The following is a 21032-nucleotide window of genomic DNA, read 5'->3' on the forward strand; positions in this document are numbered from 1 at the left end:
TTTTACTATGGGCGTCGGGGTGCAACCGTTAAAACAAAGGCTTTTCGTTTCACGAAATTTCGATCACCAAACTGCTCCTCTCAAAGTGAAAACATTTTATTGTCCCCATGCTGCGAGGCAGAAATGAGCATCCAAATAAAATAAGAAAAATCAGAGCTCGTACAAAAAGATTTAACCGTTCATTTTTCGCACGCGCTGTTAGTGGAACGGTAGAGAGTGAGTTTGAAGGTTGTTCGAAGAACCTTCTGCCAAGCACTTAAGCATGAACGGCACAGTAGTCATGTAGATGTAGATGTGGGTGGACGAGTCTGTGGATGCCATTCGCTATACAGCTATTATTTTCGTCTCCCTCGATCTGACGTTTACAGCGCGTAGCTAACAATGGGCGACATCTGAGGGGTGCAGGCGAATTAACTAAAATTCACTCGCTGTTGCCTTGGGAAAAAGTAGCGATTTATTCGAATTAATCATTGGTTGCAGAGACGAGAGATACTATTTATAAAACGACGAAGATTGCAACTGTTTGGATGCCAGTGTCTTGAAAGTGACTCGATAGTGAACAAAATGGCTTAATCGCAAAGAACTGCAAGGAAACAAGTTCAATTTCGTAAGCCATTGATGTCAGAGCTAACATGAACTACTATTACATGTACAGTAGGATGTCTCCCACAACCGTCTGGTGGGATTAAAGTAGGGGTAACAGACAAGCCAGGCCGTTCGCCGAATATCCCTTGTTTCCAAGAGCTCCTCCACCTAAGCTGTTTAACGTGGTCGCTCGTTGTCATCCTAAAAATGATGTCATGGTCGAATGTAACCCTGAAAAGAAGCACGTGGAAAGGAATCCGTGGTTATAAAAAGTTCACCGATGATTGTACCGCTTTGAACTACTTGGGTGTCAGTACTCCCATGCAACATTACACCTCCCGACACCATAACACCTGTACCACCAAAACATTCTGTTAGACAATAATACTCCGTGCACTACGTGTTCCCACCTCTCGCCATATGAGGGTACGTGCAGCATTGTCGAACATGATCATTTCGGTGGTCCAGGTGTTATTGTGTGAGAAGGCTTAATGTTGCATGGACGTACTGACGTCCAAATGTTTGAACATGGCGTACTAACCGGTCAACGCTATTTTAGACGCCCCAAGTGCGTCTTTTCAGGGATGCATTCGGCCCTGAGTTAATTTTTATGGCTGACAGTACGCGACCGCATTGAATAGCGCAGATGCTCTTCAAACGAGAGGATGTTCGGCGAAAGGACTGGCCAGCGCCTTCCCAAGTCTCAAATCCCATCTGACAGGTGCGCGAGGCGGTGCGGAGGTGTAGTGCTGCACGTCCATATGCACCATATGCACCAACGACCATCTACCATTCGTCAACGCGCTGCTAAAGGAATGGAGTACCCTACCACAAGTACAACTTGGCAACGTTGGGGCCGTATCTGTACTGTAGTGCAGCAGTTCCTTCTATAGGTAGTCCGGGTTTCATAGCTCTGTGTTACTTGCCAGTGACACACCCTGCTAAAGTTACTTTCGTTCCTAAGTTTTACACAGCAGCCCATTTAGTCAAAAATAATTCGCATACTCTACTCCACAATCAGAAATGTTCCGTGTCAGCGTCTTACAAACTTAATTTAAAGACCACGACTTTAAAGTGAGCTTTTGTATTCCGATTATGCCGCGCAGCTGATATTCATCCACTGCTGCATAATTAGCAGTCGTTCATATTTAAATTAATACACTACTGGCCATTAAAATTGCTACACCAAGAAGAAATGCAAATGATAAACGGTTATTCATTGGACAAATATATTATACTAGAACTGACATGTGATTACATTTTCACGCAATTTGGGTGCACAAATCGTGAGAAATCAGTACCCAGAACAACCTCCTATGGCCGTAATAACGGCCTTGATACCCCTGGGCATTGAGTCAAACAAAGCTTGGATAGCATGTACAGGTACAGCTGCCGATGCAGCTTCAACACGACACCACAGTTCATCAAGAGTAGTGACTGACGTATTGTGACGAACCAGTTGCTCGGCCACCATTGACCAGACGTTTTCAATTGGTGAGAGATCTGGAGAATGTGCAGGCCAGGGCAGCAGTCGAACATTTTCTGTATCCAGAAAGGCCCATACAGGACCTGCAACATGCGGTCGTGCATTATCCTGCTCAAATGTAGGGTTTCGCAGGGATCGAATGATCGGTGGAGCCACGGGTCGTAACACATCTGAAATGTAACGTCCACTGTTCAAAGTGCCGCCAGTGCGAACAAGAGGTGACCGAGACGTGTAACCAATGGCACCCCATACCATCACGCCAGGTGATACGTCACTATGGCGATGACGAATACACGCTTCCAATGTGCGTTCACTGCGATGTCGCCAAACACCGATGCGACCATCATGATGCTGTAAATAGAACCTGGATTCATCCGAAATAATGACGTTCGTGCACCCAGGTTCATCCTTGAGTACACCATCGCAAGCGCTCCTGTCTGCCGCCGGAGTTGGAGCGAGTGCTTGGCCACGCTCTGCTGTGACGTATGTGTTTCATTTGGCCTGAATTTATTATCATATACTCCTACAATCATGAACTACCTCTCACCTCACAAGTCAATAAAATAACTTTATCCTTGAGGAAGTTTAATCTTTTCCGTTTGAGTAATAGCCACCCCTCAATACGTGCTGATTAGCAAACTGATAACCAGTGACAACAAACTGGAATCGTATTCGGGAGCACGGCGATACAAATCCCGGTCCAGCCGTCCAGATTTAGGGTTTCCTTGATTTTTCCCAAATCGATTAAGGTGACTGCTGGTATTCTTCCATCGGAAGGGTATGGCAGATTTACTTCCTCCAGCCGAGGTAGTGTTCCCTCTCTAACGACGCCGTCGTTGATGGTACGTGTCGAGGCAGAGTCACCACGGCCGTTGTGGGACACTACCCTCGTCTGTCCACTGCAGCCTGGCGCAGTTTCTTCCGAAACCGAGCGGAAAACTCGACAAGCCGTGCTCAGCCGTTCGCGGCCGATTTCACCTGGGCTGCGTCCTTATTCCTGAAAGCTCGGTGGGCGAGTTTAAGTGCGAGTCGGTGCTGGGCTGTGCTCGTAAGAAGTGCCACCGCCTGTCGGCAGCTGCTGGGAAACGGAGCACGAAGACGACCAATCTTCCCTACACGCATCCACACCCTGAAGAGTCCTGACAAAAGGACGCGGCGAGCAGGAGTTGCGGCTTGTACGCATCTGAAACTGGAAATAAAACTTCTGTTCATCATAACCAGCATATCACTTGAAACGTCCGAGTTATTAGGCCGTGGTCGAGGTATAAAATTTGCTCCTAACTGCGGGCGATATCTTCAGAGTTAAAGTGGTTAACTGCTACCAGAACTCGAGGGACCGCCGATTATATAGGCAACGTAGAGTGTACCATAGTCTATCACGTGACGTCGGCTACGAGATTATGGCTGGTATTGCCAACAATCTGGATTATAAGTAATCGATCGCCATTCTTACGTTGCAATGTTGACATCCAAATTTGGTCTAATTTAACTGCTTCCTCTTCTCTGTTACAATTATTTTGGTGTTTATAGATCTCAATAGCCTCTCTATTCATTCGCGCATGGCATGTCATATCATACATGAAATGTCATATCGAAAACATCTCATTGTCATGCACATATGTTTAGAGAGGCTGTTGAGATTTATAAACGCCATAATAATTTAACATAAAAGAAGAAGGTATTAAATTAGACAAAATTTGGATGTCAACATTGCAACCTAAGAATGACGATCGATTACTTTCAATCGAGAATGTTGGCAGTATCACCGATAATCCAACAGCCGACGTCACGTCATAAACTGTCGTGTCCTCTACATTCCCTACATAATCAGCACTCCCTCGAGTTCTGATTGCAGTTAGCTATTTTATCTCTGAAGATGTCTCCCGCAATCGGAGTGGGAACGTCAGGAGAAAGTTTTACACATCAACAATGGCCTAATAGTCCAGACGTTTTAAGTGATGTCAGTACCAGCTCGAGAGGGTGTCTGCCGTAGCATCCCGAACGAGATAGCGGCGTTTCGCGCAGTCGTTATTGCAAGTCATATCAGCAAAAACAATCACCTTCTTAACAGCAGGCATTAAACTTTAAAACATATAGTTAGACGGGTTTCTCAGAGTTTGCTTTGTCATCGAGTGGCAGTTCTTGTTGTTAACTCAGGGGCACTGCATCTGGGAATTCAGCGACGTCAAATTACCTAAAATCTTTAAAGTTTATTACGTTGATTGGTGAATCATGCTGATTGACTGCTGACAAAAAATGTTTTGGAACTGATGCAGCATATCTGCAGCCTTGTGCATCTCCGTCGTGTATTTTCCGCGAGAGATCTGTATTTGAGCTTTGCCCATTCGATGTTCACAAAATTTCATTGTTATACCGTAAAATGGGATAATCAGAAACAGTTTTCAACTTCAAAAGAAAAAAAAAAGCATAATTTTAAGTCTTAACATGGAAATCAAAGTTATATGGGATTATAGGTCTTGAACCGGGCTAACGAGTTTACAAAATAAAAAAAAACTGAGCGGAGTGGCGCAGTATTATAACTGGGCTATTCCGCTCAGTTTTGGAATCATATCGGGGAGGATAGCGATTCAAATCCCCGCGGAGAGGGATGAATAGAAACAATAGTGTTACTGTTTTTTCTATTTATTTATCTTTGGGTGGAATGTGTTTTGCGTAGGAGAATGAGAAAGAAAGTTTTATTCAACAGAAAAATGGAAAGTATTGCATTAATTGTACTTTTTATTCTGTTTTCAAAATAAAAAATGTTGCATCTCTAATTACTTTATTGTAAAATCATATCGAAGAACCTGATTTGCTTGTAACACAGTAAGTCACTGACATAATGTTTAAAAATGAAGTCTTTGAGTCTACAAATCGTAGCACCAGAAGCAACGAAGCGCTTTTGTGCAACATCTCCTTGACTAAAAACGACTCATTTGTTTTATAAACGTTTTTAATGGACCTACTTCAAAAAATAAAAAAAACACCAAAGTAGCCTTCGCCTTCTCATTAACAAAATTTAATTTGCATGCTCTCTAAAAGACTACTTACTTTTTTTCCTGTAATTTAATCACAGTATAATCTCTGAGGTTGAGAACAGTGCCAGATAACTGTTTATTTCGGTCAGATTCTTTATCTCATTATTACTGTTTCTATTTGCCTCACAAATTCCGGAAACACAGCCATACATTTTCAGTTAACCAAACCACGAGTCAGGCTAAAGTATAATTTAAAACTGAACTTTTGGTTAATGAAACGGAACCGCAAATTTGCTTATCATGTACTGAAGTTAAAATTACTCAATTTAGTCTGGTAGGTACATACTGTCAAAGTTCGAAGTTAGTAGACTCAGTATCCTACCTATATTTGTCACAGAGTGAACAAAACATCAATTGACTGTGTCATCAACATTTAAATTCATAATTTCTCAGTTAGTTTGGTTCATTACCAACCTAAATGAACAATGATATTCCCATTTATCTTCCGACGTGATAGCACGGAACGTTTTTTGGAAGTTTCGTTTCCATTCACCACATTTACAGCATATCAGTGGCTAGTATTTTTACACATTTCTGCATAAATGACAACGGTATTTAGTTTATTTTACAAATATGTTAACAAACTTATTAAAAAATAATGTTTACTACTTCATTTGACTTCTGATTAATATTATACATTGCTTAATTCTAATTCTGAGTTTTATTATGCGAACTAAATTAGACTGCAATTTGATCTACTCTGGAAAATTATACTTCTAGTTGTACAGCATATATTATTTTCTGCAAAGATTAAATTTCAAACCTATTTAGTTTATATAATAAAACTCTGAATTATAATTTCACTTATTTTGAAAAAAAGTATGCCTTTGTACAGCATGCACCATTCTTTAGTATGGATGGGAAGTGATACACATTTCTTTAAATTATATCGATGACATATTTGTAAAAAAGTTAGAATAGATTTCATCATGTAAAAGTTATGTGGAAATGTGCTAAAACATTGTATAACTCAAGTATAACAATAACCTTCGCTCACCATAATACGAAAATAGCTATAAGGTATCTGTAAGCCAGCACAGGATAAATACTTGTAACTTCTCTGGTAAATATAAACAGTGAGTGTGAAAAGCTCAGATACAGAGCTCTCGAGGAAAGGACTGAACGAAGATGCAAAGGATACAGGATATCATTTCTAAAATATTTCTCCTTACTAATCCACCAAAAGCATTCTGCAAACGAAGTGATAAATTTTTAAACATTGTAGGTATTTTAGCATAGTTAGTTCGCTGGGAGCAGTGTACCTGAGCTAAACGCTGAAACTGCCACCTTAGGATCGAGCAAATACTCCAGAAAGCAGAGTAAATAAAAACTTAAAATTTAGTGACGGGTTTTAAACAGTCACGGAAACAGCTAACTAAAAATTCTTCCATTTTATGCTGTGCTCATTTATTTAATGTTGCAAGAACAGCACTTTCTGCATTATGAGCGCGTAATACAAGTTTAGAATAGGCTATTCGAGATGTGAAGACGCCTCAAGTTGAATTAGCACATAGGTTCTCAGTCATGAAAAAGCAACCAAATAAAAAACCAACAATTTCTAATAAGTTCCTCGTTTGTCCATCAGCTTACGCCAGTGATGTAAATCACGGTTCCCGGTGCAACAACAGTTTATCTGACACGACCTGCTCCGATCCACAATCAACTGACAACAGTTGGCGGCACCGAGTGTGTACTTATCTTTCCGAAGTTCAGACTATCGTAGACTTGCTACCTACAATGTTATCACTTGACAGTGACTCTGATCAGGACGGAACAACGTGCAGACGAAACTAGAGGTGAGTTTATCGTCATTGTTGTCATCCCATAATTGCAGTGTGTTTCTCTACATGAACACTGAGAAAACGGTGCTTCAACAAGTCTGCAGCATACGTGCTTGTTTGATAGTTCACACCACTAGTTTCTTTCGTAACTCGTCCACTGCCGACAAGCTACTACAACATTGTGAAGAAGATGAGCTTCTCAACAAAACAGAAGCTGCAAATTCGAGTTACAATCTCACAGGAGCGCACGAGGCGCAGCCGAGTTAAGTGTCAGTCTGTAACCAATTCTGTATCGTTCTTCTGGGATTCCTAATTTTGCAAAGAAAGGAAGGAAGGAACATTACCGTCCAACGTTTCGTCGACATCAGGGCTATCAGCTCATGTACAAAAGAATAGGAGGACACTTTGCCATTGTATTGTTGAAGGATTCTCGTGGACTGGTTTAAGGAAATAGTGATAAACCTAATTCAGGATGATTGGGGGGGGGGGGTGGGGGGGGGGGGGATTTGACAACATTCTTTAACGCCTGCGCCACTTTGCTTGCCAAGAACGTGTGCAAGAGAGCCTTCGTGTAGTCTGTAAGAACACGATAGTAATAGCAAAAACAAGATATTAAAGGCGCTGTGAGGCGTGGTGGTCTATTCAGGACTGCTTCAAAGGGCAACAATCCGGTTGCGAGATCCGAACAAAAGTTTTAAGCCGTCAGGAAGTTTCAAGCAAGGATATGCTCTATTAACGACGCCCCTAAAGTCTATTTATGTCTTGATTGAAGAGCCATACTGCGGATAGTTATCTTACACTTGTTAAAGAAATTACGTGAACACTTGTTACTACAGTCAGATTAGGTCAGCATATGACTGTTGCTGTTGTGGTTTTCAGTCCGAAGACTGGTTTGATTCAGCTCCCCATGCTATCCTAACCCCTTAAGAGCCTCTTCATTTCCGAATAGCTACTGCATCCTACATCTTTCTGAATCTGCTTGTGTATTCATCTCTTGATCTCTTTCTACGATTTTTACCCCTCACGCTTTCCTTCAGTACTAAACTGGTGATCCCTTGTAAGAGGTCCATAATTAAAGAATTTGTTGTTAGCGCAGTCGAGCAGATGTAATTTCGATGTATTTCTCACGCGCTGCCTGCGATATGTAAGCTAGAAGAGAATCTGAGACCAAAGAGCAGTATTGACTGCAGTAAGAACTGTGTGTTAGTAGAAGTAAGTAGTTGCTAGCGAGCAGTCTGGTGTATCGTGTTGGCTGGGCCGGTCGTGTGCAGCGATGGCGGAGCCTGAGCGTTGTAGGATAAGGTAAAAGCAGCCTCGCGCATATGTAGTATTGTTACATCAAGTCCCATGTAAATGTTTAAAAAAAATCTGTTAATAATAATCTTTCTCATAAAAAGTAACTTTTGACATTCATCTTAATTTAAAGAATTCACTAATTTCTCCAATCCTTGGCCATCCCGATTATTCAAAAGAAAAATCAGTTCTTTCCTTTTATTTAAGACAAATCTATCGGCCAGCATTGCACTTAGCTGCGCCAGGAAAATTTCTTATAGGAGCAGATATATACGCGTTATCCGGCGATCTAATTAAGGTAAGATTTGTCAGTTTATTCAGAATGATGTATCAGGGCCATGACGCAGCATTGCTGACGTCCAAAATTTACCAGGTTAAATTGACTGTCAATTATTGAAAGGTTATAAGTGACCCACATTTTTTTATTGAGAGATTAGTCACATTTTATTATTGATACGTTACGCAATTTTCCTGTTGGTTGGTTATACTGAATGTGAACGACATAATTATATTTTTTTTACTGTTGAGAGGTTTAGGAATTTTTCTGTTTTGGTGTTACACTAAATGAGAATATTATTCATATTATTTTATTTTGTGGGGAGGTTACACCCTTGGTGCCTCGAATGCGTCCTATCAACCGATCCCTTCTTCTAGTAAGGATGTGCCACAGATTTCTTTCTCCACAATTCTACTCAGTACCTCCTCATTAGTCACGTGATCTACCAAATTGATCTTCAGCATTCTTCTGTAGCACCACATTTCGAAAGCTTCTATTCTCTTCTTGTCTAAACTGTTTATCGTTTCACTTGCATGCACGATCACATTCTATACAAATACTTTCAGAAAAGACTTCCTGACACTTAAATATGTACTCTAACGTCTCATCCTGAGGATGTTTCATTGTGTTCAGTTCGGGACTGCGGAATGGCCAGGTCGTTTCAGGAACGTTTCGTCCACAAACCATTGCGTCAAAGATGCTACTTTATGACAGGATACATTGTCTTGCTGATACAAACAACCATCATCGTCTCCAAACTGTTCCTATATTGTACGCAGTGCACAGTGCCGTAAGATGTATTCACATCCTTCCGCATTTAGCGTTATCTTAAGCGCAATAAGCGGATCACACCCTAACCATAGAAAATACCTCCATGCTGTAAACCACATTCTCTGTTCTCCACTGTTGGCTCTACACATGGTAGCAGGTAACGTTCTGAAGGCATTCGCCAGACCCAAACCGTTCTGGCTGATTGCCACAGGATGAACCGTGATTCGTCACTCCAAATTACTTGTGTCCAGTGGTGTAACCGTTTACATAACCTTAAGCGTCGCTCCAGAAATGAATGGCTTATGAGATCCTGCTGGAGCACTGTACCCTTTACTTTTTTACTTAACTCTCTGCGCACAGTCATTGTTTTAGTCGGGTGGCCGGTAGCACCTTGAAACTCAATAGTGATTCCTTCCGCTGATTTCATCGTATTTTTTTCTACCACCCTCCACAAAGTTCGTCAGTACATTAGGTCTGCTTGGACTTTGTCGTGGTAGTTCCTTGGCATTTTAACTTCACAGCCGCATCACAATTTGGGTATCTTTTAGGAGGGTTGAAATGTTCGTGATCGATTTGTCCGTGACACCCAAGGATGGGACCACGTTCAAAGTCACCGACCACTTCTGCTGCTCCTGCTTTCTACTGACAACGCAGTATTCCGCACCTCCTTTTATACTGGTGCGTCCACTTCCAGTGACATTTAGTGGTCAATTACGTATTACATAGGGGTATACGCTTACCTTTTGTCGTGTAGTGTGCAAGCAATAATTCTTCCCATCACCCACGAGTGAATAGATCGGGAATAAAACATTTTTTGCAATGGGAAGTGTCCTCTTTTACACACCTCTGTAGCTTATAAATGTAGAAATGCCGCATCACAACTATGGCGCAAAACATTCCACAGCTTTAAACCTGCAAGGAGAAATTCAGCATTCCCTCCAAATCAAAATTAGTCACGTGCTTGCTGGAAGAACCTGTGCCGAGGTTCTTCTACGAGGTGAAACCCCTTTGTGTGTCAGCGATGTTTTGTATTGCTGCTGGCACGACCCAGAAACAGGAGGTCATGTCGGACTTCAGTGGTTTTGTTTCCTTTCTCTCTTCGAGACGAACTGCTGGGAGTGGTGAAGCATGTGGAAGAGAGAGAGAGAGAGAGAGAGAGAGAGAGAGAGAGAGAGAGAGAGAGGGGGGGAGGGGGGGGGCGGGCGGCATGGGAGAGGAACTCGACTGCTCACCGTAATCGTCGACCATATAATCCAAACAAACGCCGGCTCTGCATTACCTCTCGAAGCTCAACCGAAACGGGCAGTAACTCCAAGATAAAGAAGTCGTGAAAGGCTCATAACGCCCCAGCTCGTGACAACGGCGGAACAAGTTCCAGCGCAAATACGTGCTCTGTCTCTTTCTGCATTAGTTAAATGTATATTAGTTATGCTCGTGAGCGTCCGCAGAAATTAATCCGAGAGGGGGAGGGGGCAGCAAGACTAAAATTTCAAGAACGCTTTTGACACCGTCCGTCACAAGTGGCTTCTAATCAGATTGCGTGCTTATGGAGTATCGTATCGGTTGTGCGACTGGATTCGTGATTTCTTGCGAGAAAAGTCGCAGTTTGTACTAATTGATAGATAGTTATCAAAACAGAAATGCTAGCTGGCTTTCCCCAAGGAAGTGTTATAGGCCCTCTCCTGTTCATAATATACATAAATGATTTAGGAGCAATGCGATAAGCCAACTTAAATTGTTTGAAGATGATACTGTTATTTACCGTCTAGTAAAGACATCAGAAGATCGAGACCAGTTTCAAAATGGTTTAGACAAGATATCTGTTTGGTGCGAAAAGTGGAAATTAACCCTAAATAATGAAAAGCATGAGGTTATCCACTTGAGCACTAAAAGGACTCCGTTAAATTTCGATTACACGATAAATCGCACAAATGTACATGCTATCAATTGAACTAAATACTTACGAATTACAATTACTGATTAGTTAAATTGGAACGACCATACAGATAATGTTGTGGGTAAGAAGAGCTAAAGACTGCGTTTTATTAGTAGAAAACTTAGAAGATGTAACAAATCCGCTAAAGGGATTGCCTACACAACGATCGTCCGTCCTCTGGAAGAGTATTGTTATGCGGTGTGGACTCCTTACCAGATAGGATTGACGGAGAACCTCGAAAAAGTTCAAAGAAGGGTAGCTCGTTTTGTACTATCGTAAAATGGGTAAGAGAGTGTTAAACAACAGTTGGGGTGGAAGTCATTAAGACAAAGGCGCTTTTGGTTGCGTCGAGATATTTTCGCAAACTTTCAATGCAAATATCTCCTCCGAATGCGAAAATATTCTATTGACGCCGACATACACAAGAATAAATGATCAACGCAATTAAACAAGAAAAATCAGAGCGCGCACGGAACGATTTAAGAATTCGTTTTCCCTTCCGCTGTCCAAATGTAGAACGGTAGAGCAATAGTGTGAAAGTGATGCGATAAACTCTCTGCCAAGCACTTAGGTTTGAATTTCGGAACTGTCGTGAAGATTTAGACAGTTATCCACTTAATATTTGTATGGCAGATAACTTCGATGCTTAAAAAATAAACATATTTCAATAGTATATGGAAAGTACATATTTGTACGTTAATAATACGAACATCGACGGCACGCTTTAGATTGGACCATCTGAAATTATATCCTCATATGAGTAAAGCCAGGGTACCCGTCAAGGTATGAAATACAGCTAGAAAATATTCCCACCAAAGATATTCATGTTTCCATAATGTCAGTCTCTTATAACTCTAAAATAAAAAAAAATTAAAATATTGAAATTTCACCTAATTTTCCCCTTTTTCTAGTACAGAAAATGGTATTTTCGATCTTCGCCTGATGCATTTAGGCCTAGGCCTATATATTTAATGTAGATATTCATATCTACTATGAAACACTGCAGAATCTGCCAGAAATGAGTGAGACTGTCTAGAACTCTACCGGCAACTACATGAACTGCCAGCTTAGTAACTGGCGCCAAGACAAACTTTTAATTTCGACGGGTAAGCAAAACTTCCCCCCCCCCCCCCCCCATGAACCATGGACCTTGCCGTTGGTGGGGAGGCTTGCGTGCCTCAGCGATACAGATGGCCGTACCGTAGGTGCAACCACAACGGAGGGGTATCTGTTGAGAGGCCAGACAAACGTGTGGTTCCTGAAGAGGGGCAGCAGCCTTTTCAGTAGTTGCAGGGGCAACAGTCTGGATGATTGACTGATCTGGCCTTGCAACATTAACCAAAACGGCCTTGCTGTGCTGGTACTGCGAACGGTTGAAAGCAAGGGGAAACTACAGCCGTAATTTTTCCCGAGGACATGCAGCTTTACTGTATGATTAAATGATGATGGCATCCTCTTGGGTAAAATCTTCCGGAAGTAAAATAGTCCCCCATTCGGATCTCCGGGCGGGGACTACTCAGGAGGATGTCGTTATCAGGAGAAAGAAAACTGGCGTTCTACGGATCGGAGCGTGGAATGTCAGATCCCTTAATCGGGCAGGTAGGTTAGAAAATTTAAAAAGGGAAATGGATAGGTTAAAGTTAGATATAGTGGGAATTAGTGAAGTTCGGTGGCAGGAGGAACAAGACTTCTGGTCAGGTGACTACAGGGTTATAAACACAAAATCAAATAGGGGTAATGCAGGAGTAGGTTTAATAATGAATAGGAAAATAGGAATGCGGGTAAGCTACTACAAACAGCATAGTGAACGCATTATTGTGGCCAAGATAGATACGAAGCCCACACCTACTACAGTAGTACAAGTTTATATGCCAACTAGCTCTGCAGATGATGAAGAAATTGAAGAAATGTACGATGAAATAAAAGAAATTATTCAGATAGTGAAGGGAGACGAAAATTTAATAGTAATGGGTGACTGGAATTCGAGTGTAGGAAAAGGGAGAGAAGGAAACATAGTAGGTGAATATGGATTGGGGCTAAGAAATGAAAGAGGAAGCCGCCTAGTAGAATTTTGCACAGAGCACAACTTAATCATAGCTAATACTTGGTTTAAGAATCATGAAAGAAGGTTGTATACGTGGAAGAACCCTGGAGATACTAAAAGGTATCAGATAGATTATATAATGGTAAGACAGAGATTTAGGAACCAGGTTTTAAGTTGTAAGACATTTCCAGGGGCAGATGTGGACTCTGACCACAATCTATTGGTTATGACCTGTAGAGTAAAACTGAAGAAACTGCAAAAATGTGGGAAATTAAGGAGATGGGACCTGGATAAACTGTAAGAACCAGAGGTTGTACAGAGTTTCAGGGAGAGGATAAGGGAACAATTGACAGGAATAGGGGAAAGAAATACAGTAGAAGAAGAATGGGTAGCTCTGAGGGATGAAGTAGTGAAGGCAGCAAAGGATAAAGTAGGTACAAAGACGAGGGCTGCTAGAAATCCTTGGGTAACAGAAGAAATATTGAATTTAATTGATGAAAGGAGAAAATATAAAAATGCAGTAAATGAAGCAGGCAAAAAGGAATACAAACGTCTCAAAAATGAGATCGACATGAAGTGCAAAATGGCTAAACAGGGATGGCTAGAGGACAAATGTAAGGATGTAGAAGCTTATCTCACTAAGGGTAAGATAGATACTGCCTACAGGAAAATTAAAGAGACCTTTGGAGAGAAGAGAACCATGTGTATGAATATCAAGAGCTCAGATGGCAACCCACTTCTAAGCAAAGAAGGGAAGGCAGAAAGGTGGAAGGAGTATATAGAAGGTTTATACAAGGGCGATGTACTTGAGGACAATATTATGGAAATGGAAGAGGATGTAGATGAAGACGAAATGGGAGATACGATACTGCGTGAAGAGTTTGACAGAGCACTGAAAGACCTGAGTCGAAACAAGGCCCCCGGAGTAGACAACATTCCATTAGAACTACTGACGGCCTTGGGAGAACCAGTCCTGACAAAACTCTACCAGCTGGTGAGCAAGATGTATGAGACAGGCGAAATACCCTCAGACTTCAAGAAGAATATAATAATTCCAATCCCAAAGAAAGCAGGTGCTGACAGATGTGAAAATTACCGAATTATCAGTTTAATAAGCCACGGCTGCAAAATACTAACGCGAATTCTTTACAGACGAATGGAAAAACTGGTAGATGCGGACCTCGGGGAGGATCAGTTTGGATTCCGTCGAAATGTTGGAACACGTGAGGCAATACTGACCTTACGACTTATCTTAGAAGAAAGATTAAGAAAAGGCAAACCTACGTTTCTAGCATTTGTAGACTTAGAGAAAGCTTTTGACAATGTTGACTGGAATACTCTTTTTCAAATTCTAAAGGTGGCAGGGGTAAAATACAGGGAGCGAAAGGCTATTTATAATTTGTACAGAAACCAGATGGCAGTAATAAGAGTCGAGGGGCATGAAAGGGAAGCAGTGGTTGGGAAAGGAGTGAGACAGGGTTGTAGCCTCTCCCCGATGTTATTCAATCTGTATATTGAGCAAGCAGTAAAGGAAACAAAAGAAAAATTTGGAGTAGGTATTAAAATTCATGGAGACGAAGTAAAAACTTTGAGGTTCGCCGATGACATTGTAATTCTGTCAGAGACGGCAAAGGACTTGGAAGAGCAGTTGAACGGAATGGACAGTGTCTTGAAAGGAGGATATAAGATGAACATTAACAAAAGCAAAACGAGGATAATGGAATGTAGTCAAATTAAATCGGGTGATGCTGAGGGAATTAGATTAGGAAATGAGACACTTAAAGTAGTAAAGGAGTTTTGCTATTTAGGAAGTAAAATAACTGATGATGGTCGAAGTAGAGAGGATATAAAATGTAGACTGGCAATGGCAAGGAAAGCGTTTCTGAAGAAGAGAAATTTGTTAACATCGAATATAGATTTATGTATCAGGAAGTCGTTTCTGAAAGTATTTGTTTGGAGTGTAGCCATGTATGGAAGTGAAACATGGACGATAACTAGTTTGGACAAGAAGAGAATAGAAGCTTTCGAAATGTGGTGCTACAGAAGAATACTGAAGATAAGGTGGATAGATCAAGTAACTAATGAGGAGGTATTGAATAGGATTGGGGAGAAGAGAAGTTTGTGGCACAACTTGACTAGAAGAAGGGATCGGTTGGTAGGACATGTTTTGAGGCATCAAGGGATCACAAATTTAGCATTGGAGGGCAGCGTGGAGGGTAAAAATCGTAGAGGGAGACCGAGAGATCAGTACACTAAGCAGATTCAGAAGGATGTAGGTTGCAGTAGGTACTGGGAGATGAAGCAGCTTGCACAGGATAGAGTAGCATGGAGAGCTGCATCAAACCAGTCTCAGGACTGAAGACAACAACAACAACAAGCAAAACTTCACCCGAAGTTTCAATCCTCACTCCTAAAGAAGGTATGGTCTTGTGAAATATCATCAATTTGTTTGAAACAACCTGTGCTCTTGTTAAAGAAGACGTTACGGCCATTTTAACGATCCCTTCAGTGCAGCCTTCATAATGCTGAACCCAGTGAGGTTTTACAGTGGTAAGACACCTGACATGTATTCCAGAGGATTGTCTTGAAACACCCGTCTGACCATCAGGATTTAGGTTTTTCATTATTTCCCTAACCACTTCAGGCGCATGCAGAGACAGTTCAGTTGAAAGGGTAGAGCCGAATTACTTCTCCATCGTTTCCTAATCTGAGCCAGTGTTCCATCCCTAATGGCGTCGTCATCGATGGGATGTTAAATCCTACTTCTTCTCTCTCTCTCTCTCTGTCTCTCTCTCTCTCTCTCTCTCTCTCTCTCTCTCTCTCTCTCTCTCTCTCTCTCTCTTAAAAAAAAAGTCTGATGTGTATACTAATGCCAAACTCTGATGGTTCCTAGGCCTTCAGTACTCGCGCACGCTGTCCCAATTATGTCACGTTTGTCTAGGTTGTCGGGCGACCTTTCAACGCTTCCTGCGGTAATATTAACCTTGTGGCAAACTGAATCATTCACAAGAACATAATCACCTTCATCGCTGTTGTCGAAATCCCTTGAAAACATGACCACCTTCCTATGTTTATAGGTCTAATGATGTCGCTGTCACTGGAATCGGTCTCAGGACCGTAGAAACAGACATCTGGTCTTTATTCTCACTAGGAACGTCTGAATAACCATCATCAAAAAACAGCAAAAGTATTTCAGATTCGTTCATTTCCTTCCATTTTCTGAATAGGGTCATTTGTAATAGCAGGAGGAACCTAAAGACGAAAATAGTAACTATTTTCACTATCAAAATTCAATCCGAATGCTAAATAAACAAAAAATATATGAAGACGTTCAAGTTTGATTCTTTGACTACTAGTATAAACACCTAAATAAACGGAGTAGTTAAAACACACTGATGGAAAAAAAACCAACACCAAAAAATAAATAAAACAGATTAATGAAGTTCCGGGAATACATCTGTCTAGGTAACATATTTAAGTGATTAACAGTGCAAGATCACAGGTTAATGTATGCGCTAGCTAAGCCCTGGCAAATGTGAAATGTTGGTTCATTAATAACGTAACCGCATGCATGCATTGTGTTGTAAAGATGCCGGATGTCAGTTTGAGGGTTGGAGTTCCATGCCTGTTGCATTTCGTCCGTCAATAAAGTGATGGTTAATGCTGTTTGAGGATGACGTTGGAGTTGTCATTCGATGACGTCCCATATGTGCTCGATTGGAAACAGATCTGGTGACCGAGCAGGGCAAGACAACATGCCGACACAGTATAGAGCATTTTGGGTTACAACTGCGGTCTGTGAGCGAGCGTTAACCTGTTGGAAAACGCTCCCTGAAATGGAGTCCGTGAATGAATCACCAGATTGGCGTACAGATTTGAAGTCATGGTGCGTGGGTAACCACAAGATTACTCCTGCTGTCATACGAAATCGCATCCCACACCATAGCCCCAGATATACATCCAGTGTGTCCATCATGCAGACATGTTGGCTGCATGCCCTCAACTGGCCACATTTTAACCAACACACGAACATCACTGGCATCAAAGCAGAACCAGCTTTCATCAGAAAACACAACAGACCTCCAATGAGCTCTCGCTTGATGTAACCGATTTGTAACGGTTCGCTGTGTCACTGTGGTGCCTAGTGCTGTTCACATTGCTACTGCAGGGTGATATAATTAAAGTTAAACCTTCAAAACGTTGAAGAAATAACACCACTGGTTAGACTGACGTCAAATTGCAACGGAATATTATCGGAGAATGAGGAAAACGTATGGCAGCGGAAAAAATAGTGTAAAAATTGACGCTGTATGTGTCAGAATAGGTAAATCAAAACACCTATCATGCGCACGACCTACTGAAGTTGGTATAAACACGCCGGGTACACAGCTTTTCTTCCTTTCACGTGTGCGACGTTCGCCATGGCTGTCTCAATGCAGGATCGAGCTCTGCATGTAAAGCTGTATTACACGAATGATGACTGTGCACACGTCGCCCTGCAGAAGTCCCGGACACTGAAGGGTTTGAAAAAAGGCGTTGATCCGATAACTGCCATGGGTCTGGAGAAAATGATTCGGAAATTCGAAAAGATGGGTACTTTTGGTATGCAACCTGGTAAAGGGAGGAAACGAATTGATTCGACATCAGTGGAAGCAGTGGCCACACCAATGCAGGACATTAGTGGTGGAGTGCAAACGTGTAGTGCATGGAGAATTGCCGGAATATCGGACATAACGGTGCGTAAAACCCTACGAAACATCCTTCTTTGTATCCATTCAAAATTACCCCTGTGCTCGAGTTGCTTCCTGTTGACATGCCGCCGGCCGTGGTGGTCTAGCGGTTCTAGGCGCTCAGTCCGGAACCGCGCGACTGCTACGGTCGCAGGTTCGAATCCTGCCTCGGACATGGATGTGTGTGATGTCCTTAGGTTAGTTAGGTTTAAGTAGTTCTAAGTTGTAGGGGACTGATGACCACAGATGTTAAGTCCCATAGTGCTCAGAGCCATTTGAACCATTTTTTGTTGACATACCAGCAAGAGAGACCTTTGCTTTAGAATTTCTTGCTCGCATAGAAATGGAGAATGACTGGCAGTGGAAGATTTTGTGGATAGACAAAGCGCAATTCCATCTGACAGGATATGTCAATACACAGAATTGTCGAGTATGGGCAGAGGAAAATCCACAATCAAATCGACCAGTACCACTTCATCCTGAAAAGGTCACTGTGTGGTGCGGGTTTACGGCATCATTTAACATAAGACCCTATTTTTTCGTAGACAGGCGTTTCCGGTCCTATTACCTGCACCATGGTAAGCGTTACGAGTGTCTTTAGCGCGACCACATCATTCCAGCTGTCCAACAGCGCGGATGTGTTTTAATGTGATCATTTTTATGAAAGATGGCGCACCTCCGCATATTGCACATCTAGTTAAACAGCTGCTGAAGCGCCCTTTCGGAAATGCTGGAATTATCATCCGGCATTTCGCTACAGCCTGGCCGTCCCGATCACGTGATCTTAATCCTTGTGGCTTCTGGCTGTGGGGCTATTTGAAAGATGTGTTCAGTGTTCCGATTGCAAACTTAGCTGTATTGAAGGCACGCATTGCGCAACACTTCCTGAATGAGACTGCAGAAACACTTCGATCAGTTGTGGAACATGCTGTTTCTGGATTTCAACTTGTTGCAGAAAGCGGTGGAAAGCATCTTGAACATGTTTTGCGCCAGCCACACGGAAATTAATAATCCGATTTGATTTTGATTGACGCTTTTTATGCGGTTTTTGGCCTCAGAACAGTTAAAACCCGATGTGATTGATGATTTTTTATGCGGTTTTTGGCCTCAGGACAATTATTAACCAATGTGAGTGGTGGCTTTTATGCGGTTTCTGGTCTCAGGACAATTAAAAACCGATGTTTCCCATCCGATGTGATACGACCTTGCCGTAGGGGATGGGCTGACGTAACTAACCGTATCATACCTGTACACCCATGCACACTGAGTAGTACAGTTTTTTTAACGTCAAACGTACACCTTGTATTGTATTGTATTGTATATTAACCGGGGACCCAGAAACGACGGAGAGGCTCCGTCCCCGCCGCAGCCGCAGTGGTCGACAACCCCATGACGACTACCGCAGTCCACGTCACCCCTCCGCCGCCCCACACCAAACCCAGAGTTATTGTGCGGTTCGGATCCCGGAACCCCCTCAGGGAACGTCTCACATGGTGTACTCGTACGTGGAGAACTTGTTTGCGCAGAAATCGCCGACATAGTGTGACTGAAGCGGAATAAGAGGAACCAGCCAGCATTCGCCGAGGCAGTTGGAAAAACCGTCTCAAAACCATCCACAGACTGGCCGGTTCACCGGACCTCGACACAAATCCGCCGGGCGGATTCGTGCCTGGGACCAGGCGCTTCTTCCCGCCCGGAAAGCCGTGCGTTAGACCGCAAGGCCAACCGGGCGGGCAACGTATACCTTAGGCATTGTTGTATCATTCATTTGTCATTTGTAGTCAACCAGTACTAAATTGTGATGCTTACAGAGCCATCTATTGCTACATTTTGTAACTATTTTTTCTGCCATACCTTTTCCCCCTTCGCCGATAATATTCCGTTGCAATTTGATGTCATTTTGACTAGTGATGTTTTTTTTTTTTTTTTGCAGTGGTTTGAAAGTTTAACTTCAATTATAATCGCCCTGTATTTAACGCAAACCTGGTTTGCTTGTAGTGCCACTCTATTGCGACTGGCGCGGAATTCTAATAGATTTCATCTTAGAGATGCAGAAAGACGCCTACCGACTTTCGCTTATGACGCATAGCTCCTTCTTGGTGTTGAGATTTTCCTTTTCGTCACAGCACAGCAGCACAGACAGCATATGAAAAATACCAGTTATCTCGAGATACCTTCTCAATATATTAATCAGTTAGATACTACGCTGTTCCAGACTCATCTTTGTACCCAGGATATTGCATGTCAGTTGTTTCGAACTAGTGTACTGGGAAGCTGGTTTCTTACTGTGCGTCTCGCTTCCTTGCGCAGGTTCAGGCGGTGCCGACACCGACGGGGCTGCTCCCCGTCCCCAGCACCAAGCTGGAGCCGCCGCCAATCCCTCAATCGGCCGGCGACTTCAGCTGGGAAGACGTGATCCCAAAGATCCCCGATTCCGACGAGATGGGCATTCCCAAATGGGGCGACGAGCCCAGCGAAGAGCTGCAGCCGCCCCCGGTCGGTGTCTCCGTCGGTTTCCAGCTGAACGTAAGTGTCTAGGCTTGTAAACAGCTCACAAAGAAGCATCACCAACTCGACCTCGTATTTTATGGAGGAAAAAGCACACTTGCAAGATATCAGCTCCAAAATTCGATTCCGCACAAAAACTTGGACCGTTATACTGCTAAATACACAGTTAAGACCAAGGGCGCCCATACCCAAGGGCAAGGGGAGCTCCCCCCCCCCCCCCCCCCGCTCACAGGGAAAGGAAAAAACATAAAAAATTATAGAGTACTCAGGTATTTTTCTTTCAAGAAAATGATCTAAAGTCGAACAGTGGAAAATCCAGGATTGAATACGATAAAGTTATGAAAAGGATAGTTGCTACTCACCATATAGCTAGATGCTAAGTTGCAGATAGGCATAACAAAAAGATTGTTGAGAAAGTAGGCTAAGCTTTCGACCAACAAGACCTTTACCGAAAATAAACAACATGCACAAACACACTCACGCAAAAGCAACTCACACACACTTGACCACAGTCTCTGGCTGCTGAAGCAGAACTCTGTGTATTTCTGATGAAGGCCTTGTGGGCCGAAAGCTTACTTCTGCC

The 21032-nt window shown here is 42.5% G+C and overlaps 1 protein-coding gene across 1 annotated transcript in view; it reads left to right on the plus strand.

The window, feature by feature from the left end:
* Positions 1-21032, plus strand: part of LOC126284323 (uncharacterized) — a 112617-nt gene that overhangs the window by 55860 nt on the left and 35725 nt on the right. Inside the window, exon 2 of the mRNA XM_049983165.1 lies at positions 20252-20467. Coding sequence (XP_049839122.1) covers positions 20252-20467 — 216 coding nt within the window. The remainder of the gene's footprint in view (positions 1-20251; positions 20468-21032) is intronic.

Source organism: Schistocerca gregaria, chromosome 8 (genome assembly GCF_023897955.1).
Source record: "Schistocerca gregaria isolate iqSchGreg1 chromosome 8, iqSchGreg1.2, whole genome shotgun sequence".
NCBI lineage: Eukaryota > Metazoa > Arthropoda > Insecta > Orthoptera > Acrididae > Schistocerca > Schistocerca gregaria.